This window comes from Lolium perenne, chromosome 1 (genome assembly GCF_019359855.2).
Source record: "Lolium perenne isolate Kyuss_39 chromosome 1, Kyuss_2.0, whole genome shotgun sequence".
Lineage (NCBI taxonomy): Eukaryota > Viridiplantae > Streptophyta > Magnoliopsida > Poales > Poaceae > Lolium > Lolium perenne.
The window spans coordinates 185,143,877-185,161,725 of record NC_067244.2 but is presented as its reverse complement, the minus strand read 5'-3'; the positions used below and the strand labels follow the sequence as shown (position 1 = coordinate 185,161,725).

Genomic DNA, 17,849 nt, shown 5'->3' with positions numbered 1-17,849 from the left:
TGATGCTTTGGCTATCATATCGATGTTGTCTATACTCATGCTCAAGGAGTTCTCACACTCATCATATCTTTTGTGAACCCGTAAAGTGGATTATTACCTGTATATGTTAATCCTTCCCACGAGATTAGGGCTAATTTAATTATTATTGCTATGATTTTCATTGCATTCCCGCTGTTCTGTAAGAGATATGCTAGGAAAGTTTTATCCTGATACATCCATACTGGTTTTCATATCGATTTTGTCTACAAATTTATGAAGCCCCAGTAGTCCATCTACTAAATCTTTCATGTCATGTTTTTATAACTTGCCAAATAGATTAATTTTTGAATAGGTAAAGTTTTAGAAGGATAGGATGGGAATTTTCATATCGCAGGTAAGCTGAGCAGGCAGACAACTTCATGTATCAAACTGAAACATCTCCTTTTGCTATTCTCACTAAGTTTACTGCTCCAATTTGGTCCACAACGTCGCGCACCGCGTTGATGCTCCAGCTCTTGTGCATGTGGCACATCTGGAAACACCGCAACGGTGTGGTGTTTAACGGGCTTGCTCCCTCAATCTCCCTAGCGCGCAAGAACTGCCGGGATGATGCCGTCCTCTTGCACGCTTGCCTCCCCATGTAACTTCGCTGCGACATGGACCTCTGGCTCACGTTCATGCAGCCCGAGCGACCGTGATCTCCCCCCTCCCCTTGTTCTGCTGGGTATATATATTTGACCTCGCCTCCACGCGTGAGGCGGCCCCCTCCCCCTTCCCATGTTTGCATCTGCTTCCGGGCTGTTTTCACCCCTTTCATCTGAAAAAGTGAAAATAAAAATCAGGTGGGAGGCTTTGTGCTCCTCCTTGACCACTCAATTTTTGTTTGGTCCGCATGTAGTATCATTATGCAGTATCTCACAAATGCATAATGCATCAGTTTGGATTGTATCCTGCAGTATCATCTCTGATGGGAGAGTCCTCTTTCAGTTTAACTATGATAATTGACATGTCATCTGTTAGTGGTGTATAGTCCCATATACTGTATATTCTCGTAGTGTGAGGGGTTTCCCTGCATATTGTACCCTTGTACATGTACTGGCCTTTGGCCCACTGTGAATACAAGTTGCTCATTCACAACATGGTATCAGAGCTTAGGTTTAGCTTCGCTTGGTCATAGCAACTTCGTGCTGCCGCCGTCCCTGCCGTCGATCTCACCGGCGAGTTCTCCGGCGACTGTCCCGGCCTGCTCCTATCTTGGCCGCCTCCTTCCGCGTCCTGCCCCGGGCCGCCACCGCTGCAGCCCGTCCCGGCCGGCCCTGTCTCCGGTCGCCTCCGCTGTAGCCCGCCGCGGCCTCCTCTTGATCTGCTCCGATCCGGCCGGCCTCCTCTTGATCTGCATCGATCCGGCCGGCCTCTCCCTGTTTTGGCTGCTGCTTGCCCGATTCGGCCGGCCGCAATCTCGTTTGGCCGATCTGCCAGCCCCGTGGAGGATTGGAGTGGACTGCCCCGATCCCTTCTTGGATTGGCTCTTCTCCAGTTTCGCTTGGCTGGGCACTTGCTACTGCTTGTTTGGCACACGAGTGCAAGCCCACATGCGTGAGCTTCCTGTGTGGCTCTCTGCCAGATAGTGGGTTGACTCGATCTGATCTCCAAAAAAAAAAAAAAAAAAAGAGAGATCTGAGTCGCACTATGGCGTCATCTTCTACAGGCTATGTTAGCATTCCTCGGTGCCCGGTGATTTTTGATGGCACCAACTATGGGGAGTTTGCTGTTTTTATGCGCATCCATATGCGGGGTCTTCGACTGTGGGGTGTTCTTACCGGCGAGGTCTCCTGCCCGCCGCGTCCCACTGCTCCTGTGCCTCCTACCCCGCCGCCTGTGCCACCGGCCCTTGCTGATGATGCTACCCAGGCTGCTCAGGATTCGGCCAAATCTGCCGAGGCCGCTGCTGATGCGGCATATGAGCAGCAGGTACTTGCTTATTCAGAGGCTCTTAGTTCCTACCGTGATAGTCTCACTGCCTTTACTCAGTGGTGTGATGAGGATGCTAGGGCCGCTGCTGTTCTCTCTCAGAGTGTTCAGCCACAGTTTGCTTCTGAGTTTATGGGCCTTGCTACTGTTGCTGAGATGTGGTCTCACCTTTGTCAGTGCTATCAGCCTTCTGGGGATTCTCTGTATTTATCTGTGTTGCGTCAGGAGCATGATCTTCAGCAGGGTGACTCGACTGTTGATGAGTTCTACACCCAGAGTGCGGCGATTTGGCGCCAGCTTGACTCTCTTCGCAGTGTTGTCTGTGGTACTTGCCAGTGTTGCCGAACAGTGCGTTCAGATATGGACTTTCAGAGGATCCATGAGTTCCTGTCTAGACTTCGTCCAGAGTTTGAGCCCCGCCGTGCTCAGTTGTTTGCTCGGGGTCGTGTCCCTATCTCAGAGGTGTTGACCGAGCTCCGAGCTGAGGAGACTCGTCTGCGTGGTGCTGGTCTGCTTGGGACACCTTCTGTTCTTGCTGCTCGAGTTCCTGCTGCACCTACACCGCCGCTCTTGCCCACGCCACCTGGTCGTGGAGGTCGCTCTTCCCGTGCTCTGGGACACCCTCGTTCAGGTCTTATGTGTGGATATTGCCACAAGTCTGGACACCCCGAGACTGACTGCTTCAAGAAGCAGCGCCACTTGCGCACTGGCACGCTCCCCACCTCTACTGGTCTGCGTGCTCCCTCTTCAGTGTCCTCCACCACCGACTTCGCTGAGCAGGATATTGCGAGACTTCGGCGCCTTCTTGCCTCCTCTGGCTCTTCTTCGACTGGCACCGCTGCCTCGGTGGAGGCTTCTTCCACAGAGTCAGGTACATCCTCGTGGGTTCTGGACTCTGGAGCTTCTTTTCACATGTCTCCTGATTCTTCCTCTCTTTCTTCTCTTCGACCTCTTTCTCTTCTTGTTAATGTTCTTACTGCCGATGGCACTTCTCTTCCCGTTGCTAGTCGTGGCACTCTTTCTACTTCCTCCTTTTCTGTTCCTGATATTTCTCATGTTCCCCGTCTTACCATGAACCTGTTTTCTGCCTCTCAACTCACTGATTCTGGTTGTCGGGTCATTCTTGATGTTGATTCTTGTTCTGTTCAGGACACTCACACTCGGGCACTGGTTGGGGCTGGCCCTCGGTGCCGTGACTCCCAGGGTCTTTGGGAGCTTGACTGGCTCCATGTTCCTTCTTCTACCACTTCATCGACTGCACCACGTGTGCTTGCTGCTTCTACTACCGCCTCCTTCCAGCAGTGGCATCATCGTCTTGGACATCTTTGTGGTTCTCGCTTGTCGTCCTTACTTCGTCGAGGTCTTCTGGGGCCTGTCTCAGGAGATGTCTCGCTTCAGGGTTGTCAGGGTTGTAGGCTTGGTAAACAGAATCAGTTACCTTATCCTACTAGTGAGTCTGTTTCTCAGCGTCCTTTTGATTTGGTTCATTCTGATGTATGGGGTCCGGCTCCCTTTGCTTCGAAGGGGGGCCACCGCTACTATGTTCTTTTTATCGATGACTTCTCTCGCCACACTTGGATTTATTTTATGACTTCTCGTAGCGAGGTTCTCTCGATATATAAGCGTTTTGCTGCCATGGTCCACACTCAGTTTTCCACGCCTATACGTGTCTTTCAGGCTGATTCTGCTGGTGAGTACATCTCCCAGCTGTTGCGTGGTTTTCTTGCTGAGCAGGGCACTCTTGCCCAGTTCTCCTGCCCTGGCGCCCATGCCCAAAATGGCGTGGCTGAGCGCAAACATCGCCACCTGCTTGAGACGGCTCGTGCGATGATGATCGCTGCCTCTCTTCCTCCTCACTTCTGGGCTGAGGCTGTGTCTATTTCCACCTATCTCATTAACCTTCAGCCCTCCACAGCCTTGCAGGGTGGTATTCCTCTTGAGCGTCTCACTGGTCACACTCCTGATTACTCGACCCTTCGTCTTTTTGGTTGCGTGTGCTATGTTCTTCTTGCTCCACGCGAACGCACCAAGCTGAGTGCTCAATCTGTTGAGTGTGTCTTCCTTGGCTACAGTCCTGAGCACAAAGGATATAAGTGTTGGGATCCTATTGGTCATCGGATGCGCATATCTCGGGATGTCACTTTTGATGAGTCCCGTCCTTTCTACCCGCGTCCCTCCTCCTCTTCCTTCTCGGTGGATGATATCTCTTTTCTCATGTTCCCTGCCTCACCTCCCCCTGTGCCTCCGGTCCCTGTTCCGCCGAGTATCACACCACCTTCTCCTCCTCCACCCGCCAGACCTCCCTCTCCTCCCTCACCACCGTCCCCACCCTCCACACCTTCCTCTCCCATGTCACCTTCCTCGACTACGGTCGTCCCTCCCTATCCTTTTCATTACTCCCGTCGTCCCCGTGAGGATGATGCTGCTTCTCCTGACATGCCCTCTACCTCTGATGCGATGCCCTCTCCGTCCGAGCCGACTCATCATCTTCGTGCTCGTCCTCGTCCTCCTCCTGATCGCTATTCTCCCACTCACTATGGTCTTTCTGCTGCCCTTGAGCCGACCTCTTATAGGGATGCCCTTGCTCATCCCGAATGGCAGCTAGCGATGGCTCAGGAGATTGCTGCTCTTGAGCGTACTGGCACTTGGGATGTTGTCACTCCTCCTTCCTCTGTTCGTCCCATCACCTGTAAGTGGGTCTACAAAATCAAGACTCGCTCCGATGGTTCTCTTGAGCGCTACAAGGCTCGACTTGTCGCTCGCGGCTTTCAGCAGGAGCATGGCCGTGACTATGACGAGACCTTTGCTCCAGTGGCTCACATGACCACTGTTCGTACTCTTCTTGCCGTTGCTTCTGTTCGTCACTGGTCTGTCTGTCAGCTTGATGTGCAGAATGCTTTTCTTAACGGTGAGTTGACTGAGGAGGTATACATGCAGCCACCTCCTGGCTACTCTGTTCCCGATGGTATGGTCTGTCGTCTCCGGCGCTCTCTCTATGGCCTTAAGCAAGCCCCTCGCGCCTGGTTTCAGCGTTTTGCCTCTGTGGTCACCGTTGCTGGTTTCGTCCCTAGCGCACATGACCCCGCGCTCTTTGTCCACACATGCTCTCGTGGTCGGACTCTGCTTCTTCTTTATGTTGATGACATGATCATCACAGGCGACGACCCTGAGTACATTGCCTTTGTCAAGGCCCGTCTTCGCGATCAGTTTCTCATGACTGATCTTGGTCCTCTCCGCTACTTTCTTGGGCTTGAGGTTTCCTCTACCTCCGATGGCTTCTATATCTCCCAGGAGAAGTATATTCAGGACCTTCTCACTCGTGCCGCTCTTGGGGATGAGCGCATTGTCGAGACTCCTATGGAGCTCAATGTCCGCCTCCGTTCCACTGATGGTGATCCTCTTTCGGATCCGACTCGCTATCGTCACTTGGTTGGGAGTCTTGTCTACCTTGCTGTCACACGCCCTGACATTTCCTACCCAGTCCACATTCTGAGTCAGTTCATGGCTGCTCCCACTAGTGTCCACTATAGTCATCTTCTTCGTGTCCTTCGCTATCTTCGTGGCACTATCTCCCGTCGCCTTTTCTTTCCTCGCTCCAGCTCCTTACAGCTCCAGACCTACTCAGATGCTACCTGGGCTAGTGATCCAGAGGATCGCAAGTCTCTTTCTGCCTACTGTGTCTTTCTTGGTGGCTCTCTCATTGCTTGGAAGACCAAGAAGCAGGTTGCAGTCTCTCGTTCGAGTGTTGAGGCTGAGTTGCGAGCGATGGCTCTCTTGACGGCTGAGGTGACTTGGTTACGCTGGTTACTTGCGGACTTTGGTGTTTCTGCTGATGCCCCGACTCCTCTCTTATCGGACAGTACTGGTGCCATCAGCATTGCGCGTGACCCGGTGAAGCACGAGCTCACCAAACACATAGGTGTTGATGCCTTCTACGTGCGTCATGCTGTGCAGGAACAGGTTGTGGCCCCTCATTATGTGCCTTCTGAGCTACAGCTTGCTGATTTCTTCACGAAGGCCCAGACCAGAGCACAGCATGGTTTCTTTCTCTCCAAACTCAGTGTTGTTGATCCACCATGAGTTTGCGGGGGGGTGTTAGTGGTGTATAGTCCCATATACTGTATATTCTCATAGTGTGAGGGGTTTCCCTGCATATTGTACCCTTGTACATGTACTGGCCTTTGGCCCACTGTGAATACAAGTTGCTCATTCACAACATCATCTACTTACATAAAATATTATACTTTGTATCGTATATGCGATCACAAATTCTACCATAAGTTCTATCAGATAGTAAATCCTATTTATTTTGTACTACTAGAAGCTTCATTATGTTTGGAACATCAGCCATACGTCCTTTGTATGCTGTTGTTTGTGCAATCTATTTCATGCAACCTCTTTGAATTACATGTTTGTGCAACCTATTTCATGAAACCCTACCATATTGTTGTTGTTTGTCCAACCTGTTTCATGCAGCCTCTTTCAATTAAATGCTTCCTATCATGTACAGCAAAAAGGCTCCTCATTGATGAAATGAAAATATTCATCTGTACTTTTCTTGGAATTCTAACTATGGATCCCGTAGTGATATCTTTTATACCATTATTAATGTGATTTCCTTTCTCATAATTTTTTGTTAACATGAATTTTAGTTAGACCCATAATTTTCAAGAAGACAAGAAACATTGTTTTTATTTTCCAAAAAATAAAGGCATTGGAAAGCTTGTTTCATTTGTCATTGTTCTTCCAAGATAAACAATTATCAGGTTCTATCCTCCTTTTGTTTTATATAGTCTGATAGTAGTAAATTGGAAAACTAAAAGGTTCTGAGAAGTAGCCAGTATTATGTTCTAATACTTATCTACAATATTCTATTTTTTATTTCATTATTAGCGAAATCGTCTGCCCCTGTAATATCTCAGTTACTCTCTTGCATCTTTCAGCACTGCAGTACATGTTTAATATTTTGACGAGCTGTAATGATATCGCTCCCTCCCTCTCTTTTGTTTGAACTGTGCATATCACTAACTTATCTGCTCTTTCAGGTATGTTAGAAATTCTATTGAAAGATGCTCTTTAACAAATTTATCTGAACCCACAGATCTGGACTTTTCAAGTTACGACGTATAAAGAGAACTTTATTTGTTTTTGACACAGTATTTTGAGACCGATGGGAAACTGCTACCAATAGCGTGTCCTAAGATCATTGACATTGTACGCCTGTTTTATCCATAGAAGTTAGATTCTAGATATTCTAAGCCTGTACTATAGCTGGTTACTGAACAAGTGATTGGAGAGAGACCACATATAGAAGAAATTCGGAAGATCCATGTTCTCTTGAGTCTTGCAGAAATGAGCTTAAAGTAAGTACTCTGAACTACTCATTTAGAGATACTTTACAAGTGCAAAGGTATGAATATACGTGACAAAGAAATTTATGATACTCCGGTTGTACTCTACAGGTATATAAATCTTCTTTTTTTGGAGAATACCAGGTAGATATACATCTCTTATTAAGAATGTGAAAACATGGCTCTGTTTTACATAAATGAAAAGTAACTTCCGCTTCAGGCTTAGAGTACTTTGAGGAATTATACCAAGTCAAATAAAATTAATTTCCCTAATAAGAACTTCTGCTTATGCTTGCCAGGCTTGGAAGCTCTGTCATCATGATGTTGGACATGTATTTCAATATTTTAGGAAGGTTGGTATTAAACTTATGCCCTTTCCGATTATGATACTCGTCAATGACCACTTCTACAGGTCTTGAAATGTAATCACTGGTTTGATGCGGTTTGCCGTGTCTGCTGAGGTAAATTGACTGGTATTTTTACTCCTTCTACCTGTCATTGAGATATGGCTTAGATGTAAGTTACAGTGCTCAAGAAAGCTAACAGAAACTGTTTTTCGGCTTCTGCAGCTGAAACGTCTGCAGGGAGGCTTCAGTTAGATTCAGATATGGTGTTTCACAGATGAGAAGGACATCTCATGCATTGAGATATTGGAAGCAATACAAACTAGCTTGACAGTGGATCTTTTCCGGAGGGAGTTGTCGCTGACGCTCCAGTGGACAGCGACTATCAAGCTTGCTATGCCAATCTTGTTTCACTCCTTTTTTGGGGAACTTTTTTTTCTCTCCTTGTGGTCTCATTTCTTTGTAAGTGAATATATGTATGGTTTTTCCTTCAATGTGATATGACTAGCAATCTGATATGATTTTGCATAGACACTTTTCTTTTGAGAATACTAGACCGTTAAAAAACATGAAACCAAATGAACTCCTGTTGATGATATTTTGCTACAATGTGTGGCTAATGTAGACATAAGTTACTTCAAATTTCCAGAGTTTGTTGTAAGAAAGGGCTGCAAGTTAGCATTATTTCAGATTGTTAACAGGAAATGAGCCAAAATACTCTAAATAAAAAAGCGAGGAAATTTCTTAGTTAGTCTGCAGTTCCCTAAATTACACTGTTGTCTGTGATTGGAGAAATATTTTATTGCATGTGACTTTATTTCTCTTGCATTTCCTGATTTAGTTTATTTCTTTATTTTTCCAGGTTCAAAGCTTTAGTTGTACCTACCTTAATTTGGAGATATTGCCTATTAGGTGTTAAACTTGGTTGTAGCTAGCTTGGTTCGGGGTTGCATTTCATTGCTAGCTTGTAGCAAGCTATTGGTGTTTAATGTTTACTTGGGTCGGCATTCATGTAGGCTTGAGAATACCGGCACACGGAGGAAATCTACAATATTCTCCGATTTGGGGTTTACTTTGAGGTGCAGAATTTACCAAATAGAACCACTATGCAAATGGTTTAGTCCCTTTTGGAGCCTTTGTCCATTAATGTTCGAAACAACTGCTCCATAATATCCATATCCTCTTTGAATTAAATGCTTCCTATCATGTACAGCAAAAAGGCTCCTCATTGATGAAATGAAAATATTCATCTGTACTTTTCTTGGAATTCTAACTATGGATCCCGTAGTGATATCTTTTATACCATTATTAATGTGATTTCCTTTCTCATAATTTTTTGTTAACATGAATTTTAGTTAGACCCATAATTTTCAAGAAGACAAGAAACATTGTTTTTATTTTCCAAAAAATAAAGGCATTGGAAAGCTTGTTTCATTTGTCATTGTTCTTCCAAGATAAACAATTATCAGGTTCTATCCTCCTTTTGTTTTATATAGTCTGATAGTAGTAAATTGGAAAACTAAAAGGTTCTGAGAAGTAGCCAGTATTATGTTCTAATACTTATCTACAATATTCTATTTTTTATTTCATTATTAGCGAAATCGTCTGCCCCTGTAATATCTCAGTTACTCTCTTGCATCTTTCAGCACTGCAGTACATGTTTAATATTTTGACGAGCTGTGATGATATCGCTCCCTCCCTCTCTTTTGTTTGAACTGTGCATATCACTAACTTATCTGCTCTTTCAGGTATGTTAGAAATTCTATTGAAAGATGCTCTTTAACAAATTTATCTGAACCCACAGATCTGGACTTTTCAAGTTACGACGTATAAAGAGAACTTTATTTGTTTTTGACACAGTATTTTGAGACCGATGGGAAACTGCTACCAATAGCGTGTCCTAAGATCATTGACATTGTACGCCTGTTTTATCCATAGAAGTTAGATTCTAGATATTCTAAGCCTGTACTATAGCTGGTTACTGAACAAGTGATTGGAGAGGGACCACATATAGAAGAAATTCGGAAGATCCATGTTCTCTTGAGTCTTGCAGAAATGAGCTTAAAGTAAGTACTCTGAACTACTCATTTAGAGATACTTTACAAGTGCAAAGGTATGAATATACGTGACAAAGAAATTTATGATACTCCGGTTGTACTCTACAGGTATATAAATCTTTTTTTTTTGGAGAATACCAGGTAGATATACATCTCTTATTAAGAATGTGAAAACATGGCTCTGTTTTACATAAATGAAAAGTAACTTCCGCTTCAGGCTTAGAGTACTTTGAGGAATTATACCAAGTCAAATAAAATTAATTTCCCTAATAAGAACTTCTGCTTATGCTTGCCAGGCTTGGAAGCTCTGTCATCCTGATGTTGGACATGTATTTCAATATTTTAGGAAGGTTGGTATTAAACTTATGCCCTTTCCGATTATGATACTCGTCAATGACCACTTCTACAGGTCTTGAAATGTAATCACTGGTTTGATGCGGTTTGCCGTGTCTGCTGAGGTAAATTGACTGGTATTTTTACTCCTTCTACCTGTCATTGAGATATGGCTTAGATGTAAGTTACAGTGCTCAAGAAAGCTACATAACAGAAACTGTTTTTCGGCTTCTGCAGCTGAAACGTCTGCAGGGAGGCTTCAGTTAGATTCAGATATGGTGTTTCACAGATGAGAAGGACATCTCATGCATTGAGATATTGGAAGCAATACAAACTAGCTTGACAGTGGATCTTTTCCGGAGGGAGTTGTCGCTGACGCTCCAGTGGACAGCGACTATCAAGCTTGCTATGCCAATCTTGTTTCACTCCTTTTTTGGGGAACTTTTTTTTCTCTCCTTGTGGTCTCATTTCTTTGTAAGTGAATATATGTATGGTTTTTCCTTCAATGTGATATGACTAGCAATCTGATATGATTTTGCATAGACACTTTTCTTTTGAGAATACTAGACCGTTAAAAAACATGAAACCAAATGAACTCCTGTTGATGATATTTTGCTACAATGTGTGGCTAATGTAGACATAAGTTACTTCAAATTTCCAGAGTTTGTTGTAAGAAAGGGCTGCAAGTTAGCATTATTTCAGATTGTTAACAGGAAATGAGCCAAAATACTCTAAATAAAAAAGCGAGGAAATTTCTTAGTTAGTCTGCAGTTCCCTAAACTACACTGTTGTCTGTGATTGGAGAAATATTTTATTGCATGTGACTTTATTTCTCTTGCATTTCCTGATTTAGTTTATTTCTTTATTTTTCCAGGTTCAAAGCTTTAGCTGTACCTACCTTAATTTGGAGATATTGCCTATTAGGTGTTAAACTTGGTTGTAGCTAGCTTGGTTCGGAGTTGCATTTCATTGCTAGCTTGTAGCAAGCTATTGGTGTTTAATGTTTACTTGGGTCGGCATTCATGTAGGCTTGAGAATACCGGCACACGGAGGAAATCTACAATATTCTCCGATTTGGGGTTTACTTTGAGGTGCAGAATTTACCAAATAGAACCACTATGCAAATGGTTTAGTCCCTTTTGGAGCCTTTGTCCATTAATGTTCGAAACAACTGCTCCATAATATCCATATCAGTTCTGGTGTCTTCATCTAGCTCATCGCTGCAATTGGGAAATTATCTTCTTGGAAAATCTATGGATATGGTACAAAACAATAGATGCTCCTACTTTGAGTGTAAAAATTCCGAGCATATATATCTTGCTGGATTATACTTTGAGAAAAATAGTTTGGAAGGGGAGGCATTCCAGGGAGCAAAACTCCTGTAAAAATACAAGTGCCGTGAGTTTTCTAGACCATAACTTGTTCAGTGTATCTGTTTTGTATAGTAATAATTATTGCAAAATTTTGAGGATTTGCTAAGTTCTCATATTGAACTCTCCAATGTTGAACAACGACAAGCAATGATATTGGTTTACCTTTGTGTTAGTACTAATTTTAGCACATGATGTCTGGTAAATCCTGGAAATCTGCATGGGTGTATACTTTTTAGGTTTTGATCCTTGGATTGACTAATTGTATAGGCTGCCTATGAGTACATTTTATGTTATATGGGCATCATATGTGACAACCAAATATATGTATGTCACCCATAGCAACGCACGGGCATTTAACTAGTCTATGTATAAACAAATAATAGAGTGTGTACTAGTGTAGTGTAAATACGGGTGCGAAGGACCTCCCGTGCACGCTATGTGCGGTAGCTCAGAGCGAGGCCGCCAGATCGAGCGCCATGGCTGAGCTTGAGCTAGTTCCTCTCTCCCTGCTCTTCCTTCCTCTCGTTATCATCGTCCCCTTGCTCTACTTCATCCGCCCTTCGCGTCGGTATGAGGCAGGCATCCGACCGCCACCGTCCCCGTGGGCTCTACCCGTCATCGGCCACCTGCACCACGTCGCCCGCGCGCTCCCGCACCGCGCGATGCGGGACCTGTCGCGCCGCTACGGTCCACTCATGCTGCTCCGTCTCTGCGAGATCCGTGTCGTCGTCGCCTGCTCGGCGGACGCTGCACGGGAGATCATGAAGACCCAGGACCTCGCGTTCGCGTCGCGGCCCATGAACCCGATGGGGAAGTTCCTCCTCGGCGACAGCCCGGGCCTTGTAATGGCGCCCTATGGCAAGGCCTGGCGGCAGCTCCGCAGGATCTGCACCCTCGAGCTCTTCACCTCTCGCCGCGTCAGGTCCTTCAGGCCCGTGCGCGAGGAGGAGGTCGGACGGCTGCTCCGCTCGCTGTCGTCGCAGTCGGCGTCCCAGGTGAACCTGAGCGAGCTGATCGGCGCCTATGTCGCGGACTCAGCGGTGCGCGCCGTCATCGGTAGCCGATTCAAGGGCCGCGACGAGTTCCTGCGGATGCTCGATCGGAGGATGAAGATCACGCCGACGCAGAGCCTACCAGACCTCTTCCCTTCATCGCGGCTGGCGTTGCTCATCAGCCGGATGCCACGCCAGATGAAGCGGGAGCGGCGGGAGATGATGGAGCTCATTGGCACCATCATCCAGGAGCATCAAGAAAACAGCATGGCCGCTGCCGTCGACGACGATGAGGACTTTCTCCACGTCCTCCTGAGGATCCAGAGAGAGGGGAAGCTCGATCCTCCGCTCACGGACGAAGATATCAAGACCGTGATCGTCGTAAGCAGCTCATCCCTAGATCCCCTTTACAACCATCACAGTGAGTGAAACTGATTTACTTTTATCTGCATTAATTTGGACAGGACATCTTCATGGCGAGCAGCGAGACATCGTCCACGGTGATGCACTGGGCCATGGCCGAGCTCATGAGGAACCTGAGGGTGATGCGCAGGGCGCAGGATGAGCTCCGGCGAGTCCTCGACGGGAAGAACCAAGTCGTGGAGGAGAGCTTGGGCGGTCTGCGGTACCTGGACCTCGTCATCAAGGAGGCGCTCCGCCTACACCCCCCGGGGCCGTTGCTTCTTCCCCGGGAATGCCGGCGCCCGTGCCAGGTCCTCGGCTTCGACGTGCCAGCGGGCGCGATGGTGCTCGTCAACGCATGGGCCATCGGCAGGGACCCGGCGTACTGGGAGCGGCCCGAGGAGTTCTTGCCGGAGAGGTTCGTGGGTGGTACCGTTGACTTCAAGGGGATGGACTTCGAGTTCATACCATTTGGGGCCGGACGGCGGATGTGCCCGGGAATGGCGTTCGGACTGGCCAACATGGAGCTCGTGCTCGCCAGCCTTCTCTACCACTTCGACTGGGAGCTGCCGCACGGGATGGAGCCCGGGGAGCTGGACATGACCGAGCTGTTTGGGATCAGCACTCGGCGGCGCTCCGACCTCTTGCTTGTCCCGACCGTTCGAGTGCCATTGCTCGCGAAAATTTGAATTTTCTTGATGAAGATTCACCTCAGAGTAGAGCGAATGCTCCGGCATCGTCGGATTGGAGATGATGACACGACGGAGGAAGAAAAAGAGGTGAAGTCCAATCGGCAGAGATGAACGCGGCGGAGGTGAATTGATATTGTAGTTTAAGAATGGTTTGGCTTCGCATAATCTCCAGTATACAACTTTTCTGTTGCTATAGTTTTCGTGTGAATAACGTTGGGATATTAGTTTTTCATACAACAAGGGCAGCACACAAAATCTGAAGTGGCGCTTATGTGGCACAGAGCTCGAGTGAAGAAGCAAGCTAATGAACATAAGAATGTACACGAAATTGCTGGCTTGGCTATCCTCTGTGTCTTTAGACTAGTGTTCTTCAGATATGATGTGCAATACTGTTGCACCATCTGACATACCTCATGGTTATCTGGTTTTTCATACAAGGGCAGCACAATGGCGCATATGTGGCATAGAGCTCGAGTCAAGCAGTCTAACGAACATTAGAACGTTCACGAAATTGCTGACTTGGCAATCCTCTAACGAACATTAGAACGTTCACGAAATTGCTGATTTGGCAATCCTCTTCGTCTGTATACTACTGTCCTTCAGTTAAGATGTGTAATACTGTTGCCACCATCTGACATTTACAATATGAGAATTGCTATAATTCGATTTCCAACAAAGAAAGAAGGAATATAAAAAAAGTGATATTTTACACATTGCAGTACAGACAACATCACCAGTCCTAGTCCTGGGCAGCACCTATCTCATTTCAGTAAGCATCAGAGACTCAGAGCTTAAGGGGGAAAAAACAAACAAATTTATTCAAAACATTCCCTGACGCTATGAAGGTGATTCCACATTACATGGTGCTGTTTGGCTTCTGTCCTTCTGTTATTTCGTATAGGATCTTGAAATACCCCGTGGACGTTTGGACATTAAGATTGGCTGTTGGGGGTGATCGTGTATGATACAGTGAAGAGATTCCAAATTTATGCACTCTTGATTCTCTTCTGAGAGACAAAGAGATACCGCCGCAGGGCAAGCAGTGAGATCCAAGTAAACTTTGAAATCTTCTCCTTTATCATTAGCAGTAATGCGGAGCTCAGAACCGTCTTTAGTATCTGAGCATGTATTCCTTTGAAGAAGCCTGGGATCCCTTCATTGTGCCACATAGCACACATGGCACCCAACATTGTTTTGGGAGGCCTTGAATGGCCTGGCCTCTCAGATTCGTCTTCATCATCGTCATCAGGGTCGGCAGCCTGAATCATGACCTTGCACCTGTTTGAAAAATAGATGTCATATAACTGAGGTGGCGGTTGAATTTATAGACAGCATTGACAAGCAAAAGAGAAGTGGAAAGGTTCAGATAGCAGCTGCTGCCAAAGAGAGGTTTACATACCTGATCAATGGGTAAGTCAAGATTGTAGCAACACTTTTTGAGATGGCACCAAGGAGGAATGCCGAGAAGGCAGAAAGAGCAACTGGGGTAGAATCACCTGCTGATTCTGCTTTACGTTTCTGCCTCTGAATTAGCTTATGCTTAAGCTGATCAAATACAGTGTACTGCAAAAAAAAGTTGTTATCTCGAGTAGGAAAAGGAAAAAATTACAGCTGTAAGTTACATAAGAGAGTGCTACCAGTAAGGTAGTAATTAGATATACAATACGCTGCATTATACTTCTCACTTTAGTTATCGTAGTGCAGATAAACTAATACTGGAACAAATTTAAAGACCCTACAGATACAAAACATAGTTTTTGTTGACAGAATCAAGAAGGTGACAATGACAAAGGCAATGTTTCACACCATTTTGCATATCTAAATAATTCGGCATATGCATTTGCTCTTTTGGGAGACATTGACAGCACATCCACAGACAAGTTCTGTAGTTCCTCCTCACTGTTTTTCTTAAGATAGTCTCCCAAGATTTGAGTGGCAAGTACAACCACACAAGAACCCCATTCATTTACAGGTAACTGCAATGTTACTTACAAGCACAGTGTACTACACAACCAGACAATACATTAAGAATTTTGATCCAGCTGAGTATTTTGTTTGTGATGCTTCACATGCTTGTTTGAACAAAAATATGTCACCCTGATTGAAGCATCTATATATATAACAGCATCTCTTTCCAGACAACTTGAGTATACATGATTATATTAGTACAGAAAAGGAAAAGGACACGCTGTTAAGTTCTACAAGATCTGCCATTCAATTATGATGCATAAGTACAGTACCTGAATTGAAGGATTGCATGTTAACATAAGGGAAATGCCCAAGCCATCGAATGCCTCAAGCCAAGTACCTTCGGCAAGAGTTGCTCGCAGCCCTTTGGACTTTCCAAAGGCACTCGTTTGCATTCTAGAAGATGCCGTATCCAGTGGCTGAAACGATGAGAGGAACCAGCATAAGACGAGGCAGCAAAAACTGGTTTTCAAAAATCTACTATAAGATCAGTTACCTGTGTCACGACAACCGTGCAAGCACCAGCGGCGGCTGCAATCAACAAGTTGGCTTTTGTTCCAATGGACTTTGCTCCACTCTTCTCCAGGTAGACTCTTTTGAAATAGCTATAGCCATAGAAGTAAACGAACTGCGAAATGAACGACTGGACATTCTTGGTCTTGAGGCCCTGATACAGGGACAGAAACTGCTTCTTCTTAATTGCCTCCCAAAAGACATCTGAGAGGTTCCTGAAAAGTGATTTGAGGTGAGCTAGTTTGAACAATGGGGTAACTAGGCAGGTTTAATATAGATGAAGACAACAAATGCTATGCCAGAGATGCAACAGGATGTAGTGAAATCTCCTACACCAAAAAAAACAAATGGGGGGAGACACACTACGAGTAAAGGTAAATCGTGTTAGGCCCCAAAACTTCTTGCAGTATTTTGGGAGGACACAAACGCAGCCAATTCTCAACATGCCAAAACATTTAGGCCAGAGCATCTCTCATACTGGCGTATTGTTTTTGCTGATATGTTTTTTTCTGTAGCTGGGTGTAGGTTATTGGCCAAAGAAACACCTTCATACTATGTTCCTTTTTTCTGGGTGCTCAACTACTTTCCCTGACAGGTTTCGCAGTAATGACTACCAGATTCACTATTTTTGGAGCTTCTGAAGTCTGAACAATTTAACTTAGCTCCTCTGATGGGAACTGAACACAGAGCTCCTGTGATGACAACTTGCAGTCGTTATGCATGACTGCCATTTCCTGCAATGTCTGACTAAATGAACTCCGTGTAAAACCTTAACTGAGTAGAACAATCAATTCAGGTAGTGATATTATTGCCTAAAGTAGAGTCGTAGCAACGTCTGTAGAGTAAAGACCACAAGTGAGTAACCGTTTGTCCTTCCCCGGTTGACCCTTACATACAGCAAAAACGAAGAATCGTCCTAACGAGACACTAATTGGTAGAATTGACGATCGGCTCACGGATAAATCAACGCGTCCACATCCAACGCAAGATATCTCCCAGCGGAGCAGAAGGATCCACAGAGAACCCCAATGATCCCGATAGAATCAAGCGGCCCCAGATCCGAATTCGCCCCTCGAGCGAGCCCTCCAGTTGCCGCACCGCCGATCACCTTATCTCCCGGTGGACAGCGGACACCAGCAATTCCGCAAGGAAATCAAGCGGAAGGAGAGAGAGGGAGGGGAGGGAGGCGGTGGCTGACCTGTACTTGTGTCCGCCGTGGTCCGTCTGGACGTCAGCCTGGAACTTGGTCTTGCAGGTGTCGAGCGGGTAGAGGACGGTGGTGCTGACGAGCGCGCCGACGGCCCCCGACGCGGCCTCGGCCAGGCTGTCCCAGTCCACCCCGCCGCCGCCCTCCTCCCCCTCCATAGCGGCCGGCCGGACGACGAGATCCCCTTCCGAGCTAGCGAGCGCGCCGAGCCCCCCTTCTCTCTCCCTCGCCCGCCTCTGCGCACTCTGCTGCTGCGCTAGCCTGCTCGTGCTTTGCTGGCTGCGTGAGGGGGGCGCGTACCTTCCAGTTCCAGCGTGGGAGGAGGGAAAGGGGGGCGGGCCGAGGTGTGTGTAAGTAGGAGAGGAGAGGAGAGGAGGGAGACGTCACGGCAGAGGTACTAGGCGGCTGCCACTTCCGGTCGCGGCTGTGCAGATCTCGTACGACACACGGCGCGGGGGTCAGGTTTCGCCGTTTCGGGACGTGGGCGTCTGGTTCACTGGTTGGTGCGTGCGTATCTCTCTTACCAGCACCCGTGCAGTTTGAAAAAAAAAAAAACTTGACTATTTTTTTTTTAACGCAGTACAATCAAAGACGGTTATACATACGCGCACACAACCACCCCTATGAACGCACACACGCACACCCTACCACCAGTGGCGGAGCCACA

General features: G+C 46.4%; 2 protein-coding genes across 2 annotated transcripts; one reads left to right on the top strand and one right to left on the bottom strand.

The window, feature by feature from the left end:
* The first annotated feature begins 11,828 nt into the window (after positions 1–11,828).
* LOC127315614 (desmethyl-deoxy-podophyllotoxin synthase) lies at positions 11,829–13,837 on the top strand. The gene is made up of 2 exons (XM_051346087.2): positions 11,829–12,781; positions 12,865–13,837. Exons 1-2 carry the CDS (start codon positions 11,885–11,887, stop codon positions 13,489–13,491), a joined length of 1,524 nt encoding a protein of 507 aa, XP_051202047.1. The 5' UTR covers positions 11,829–11,884; the 3' UTR covers positions 13,492–13,837.
* A 303-nt stretch (positions 13,838–14,140) lies between these two features.
* On the bottom strand, positions 14,141–17,588 carry LOC127315623 (peroxisomal adenine nucleotide carrier 1). The gene is made up of 5 exons (XM_051346095.2): positions 17,174–17,588; positions 15,959–16,190; positions 15,735–15,881; positions 14,894–15,057; positions 14,141–14,772 (listed from the first exon to the last, which is right to left on the bottom strand). Exons 1-5 carry the CDS (start codon positions 17,338–17,340, stop codon positions 14,481–14,483), a joined length of 1,002 nt encoding a protein of 333 aa, XP_051202055.1. The 5' UTR covers positions 17,341–17,588; the 3' UTR covers positions 14,141–14,480.
* Between the last annotated feature and the right edge of the window lie 261 nt (positions 17,589–17,849).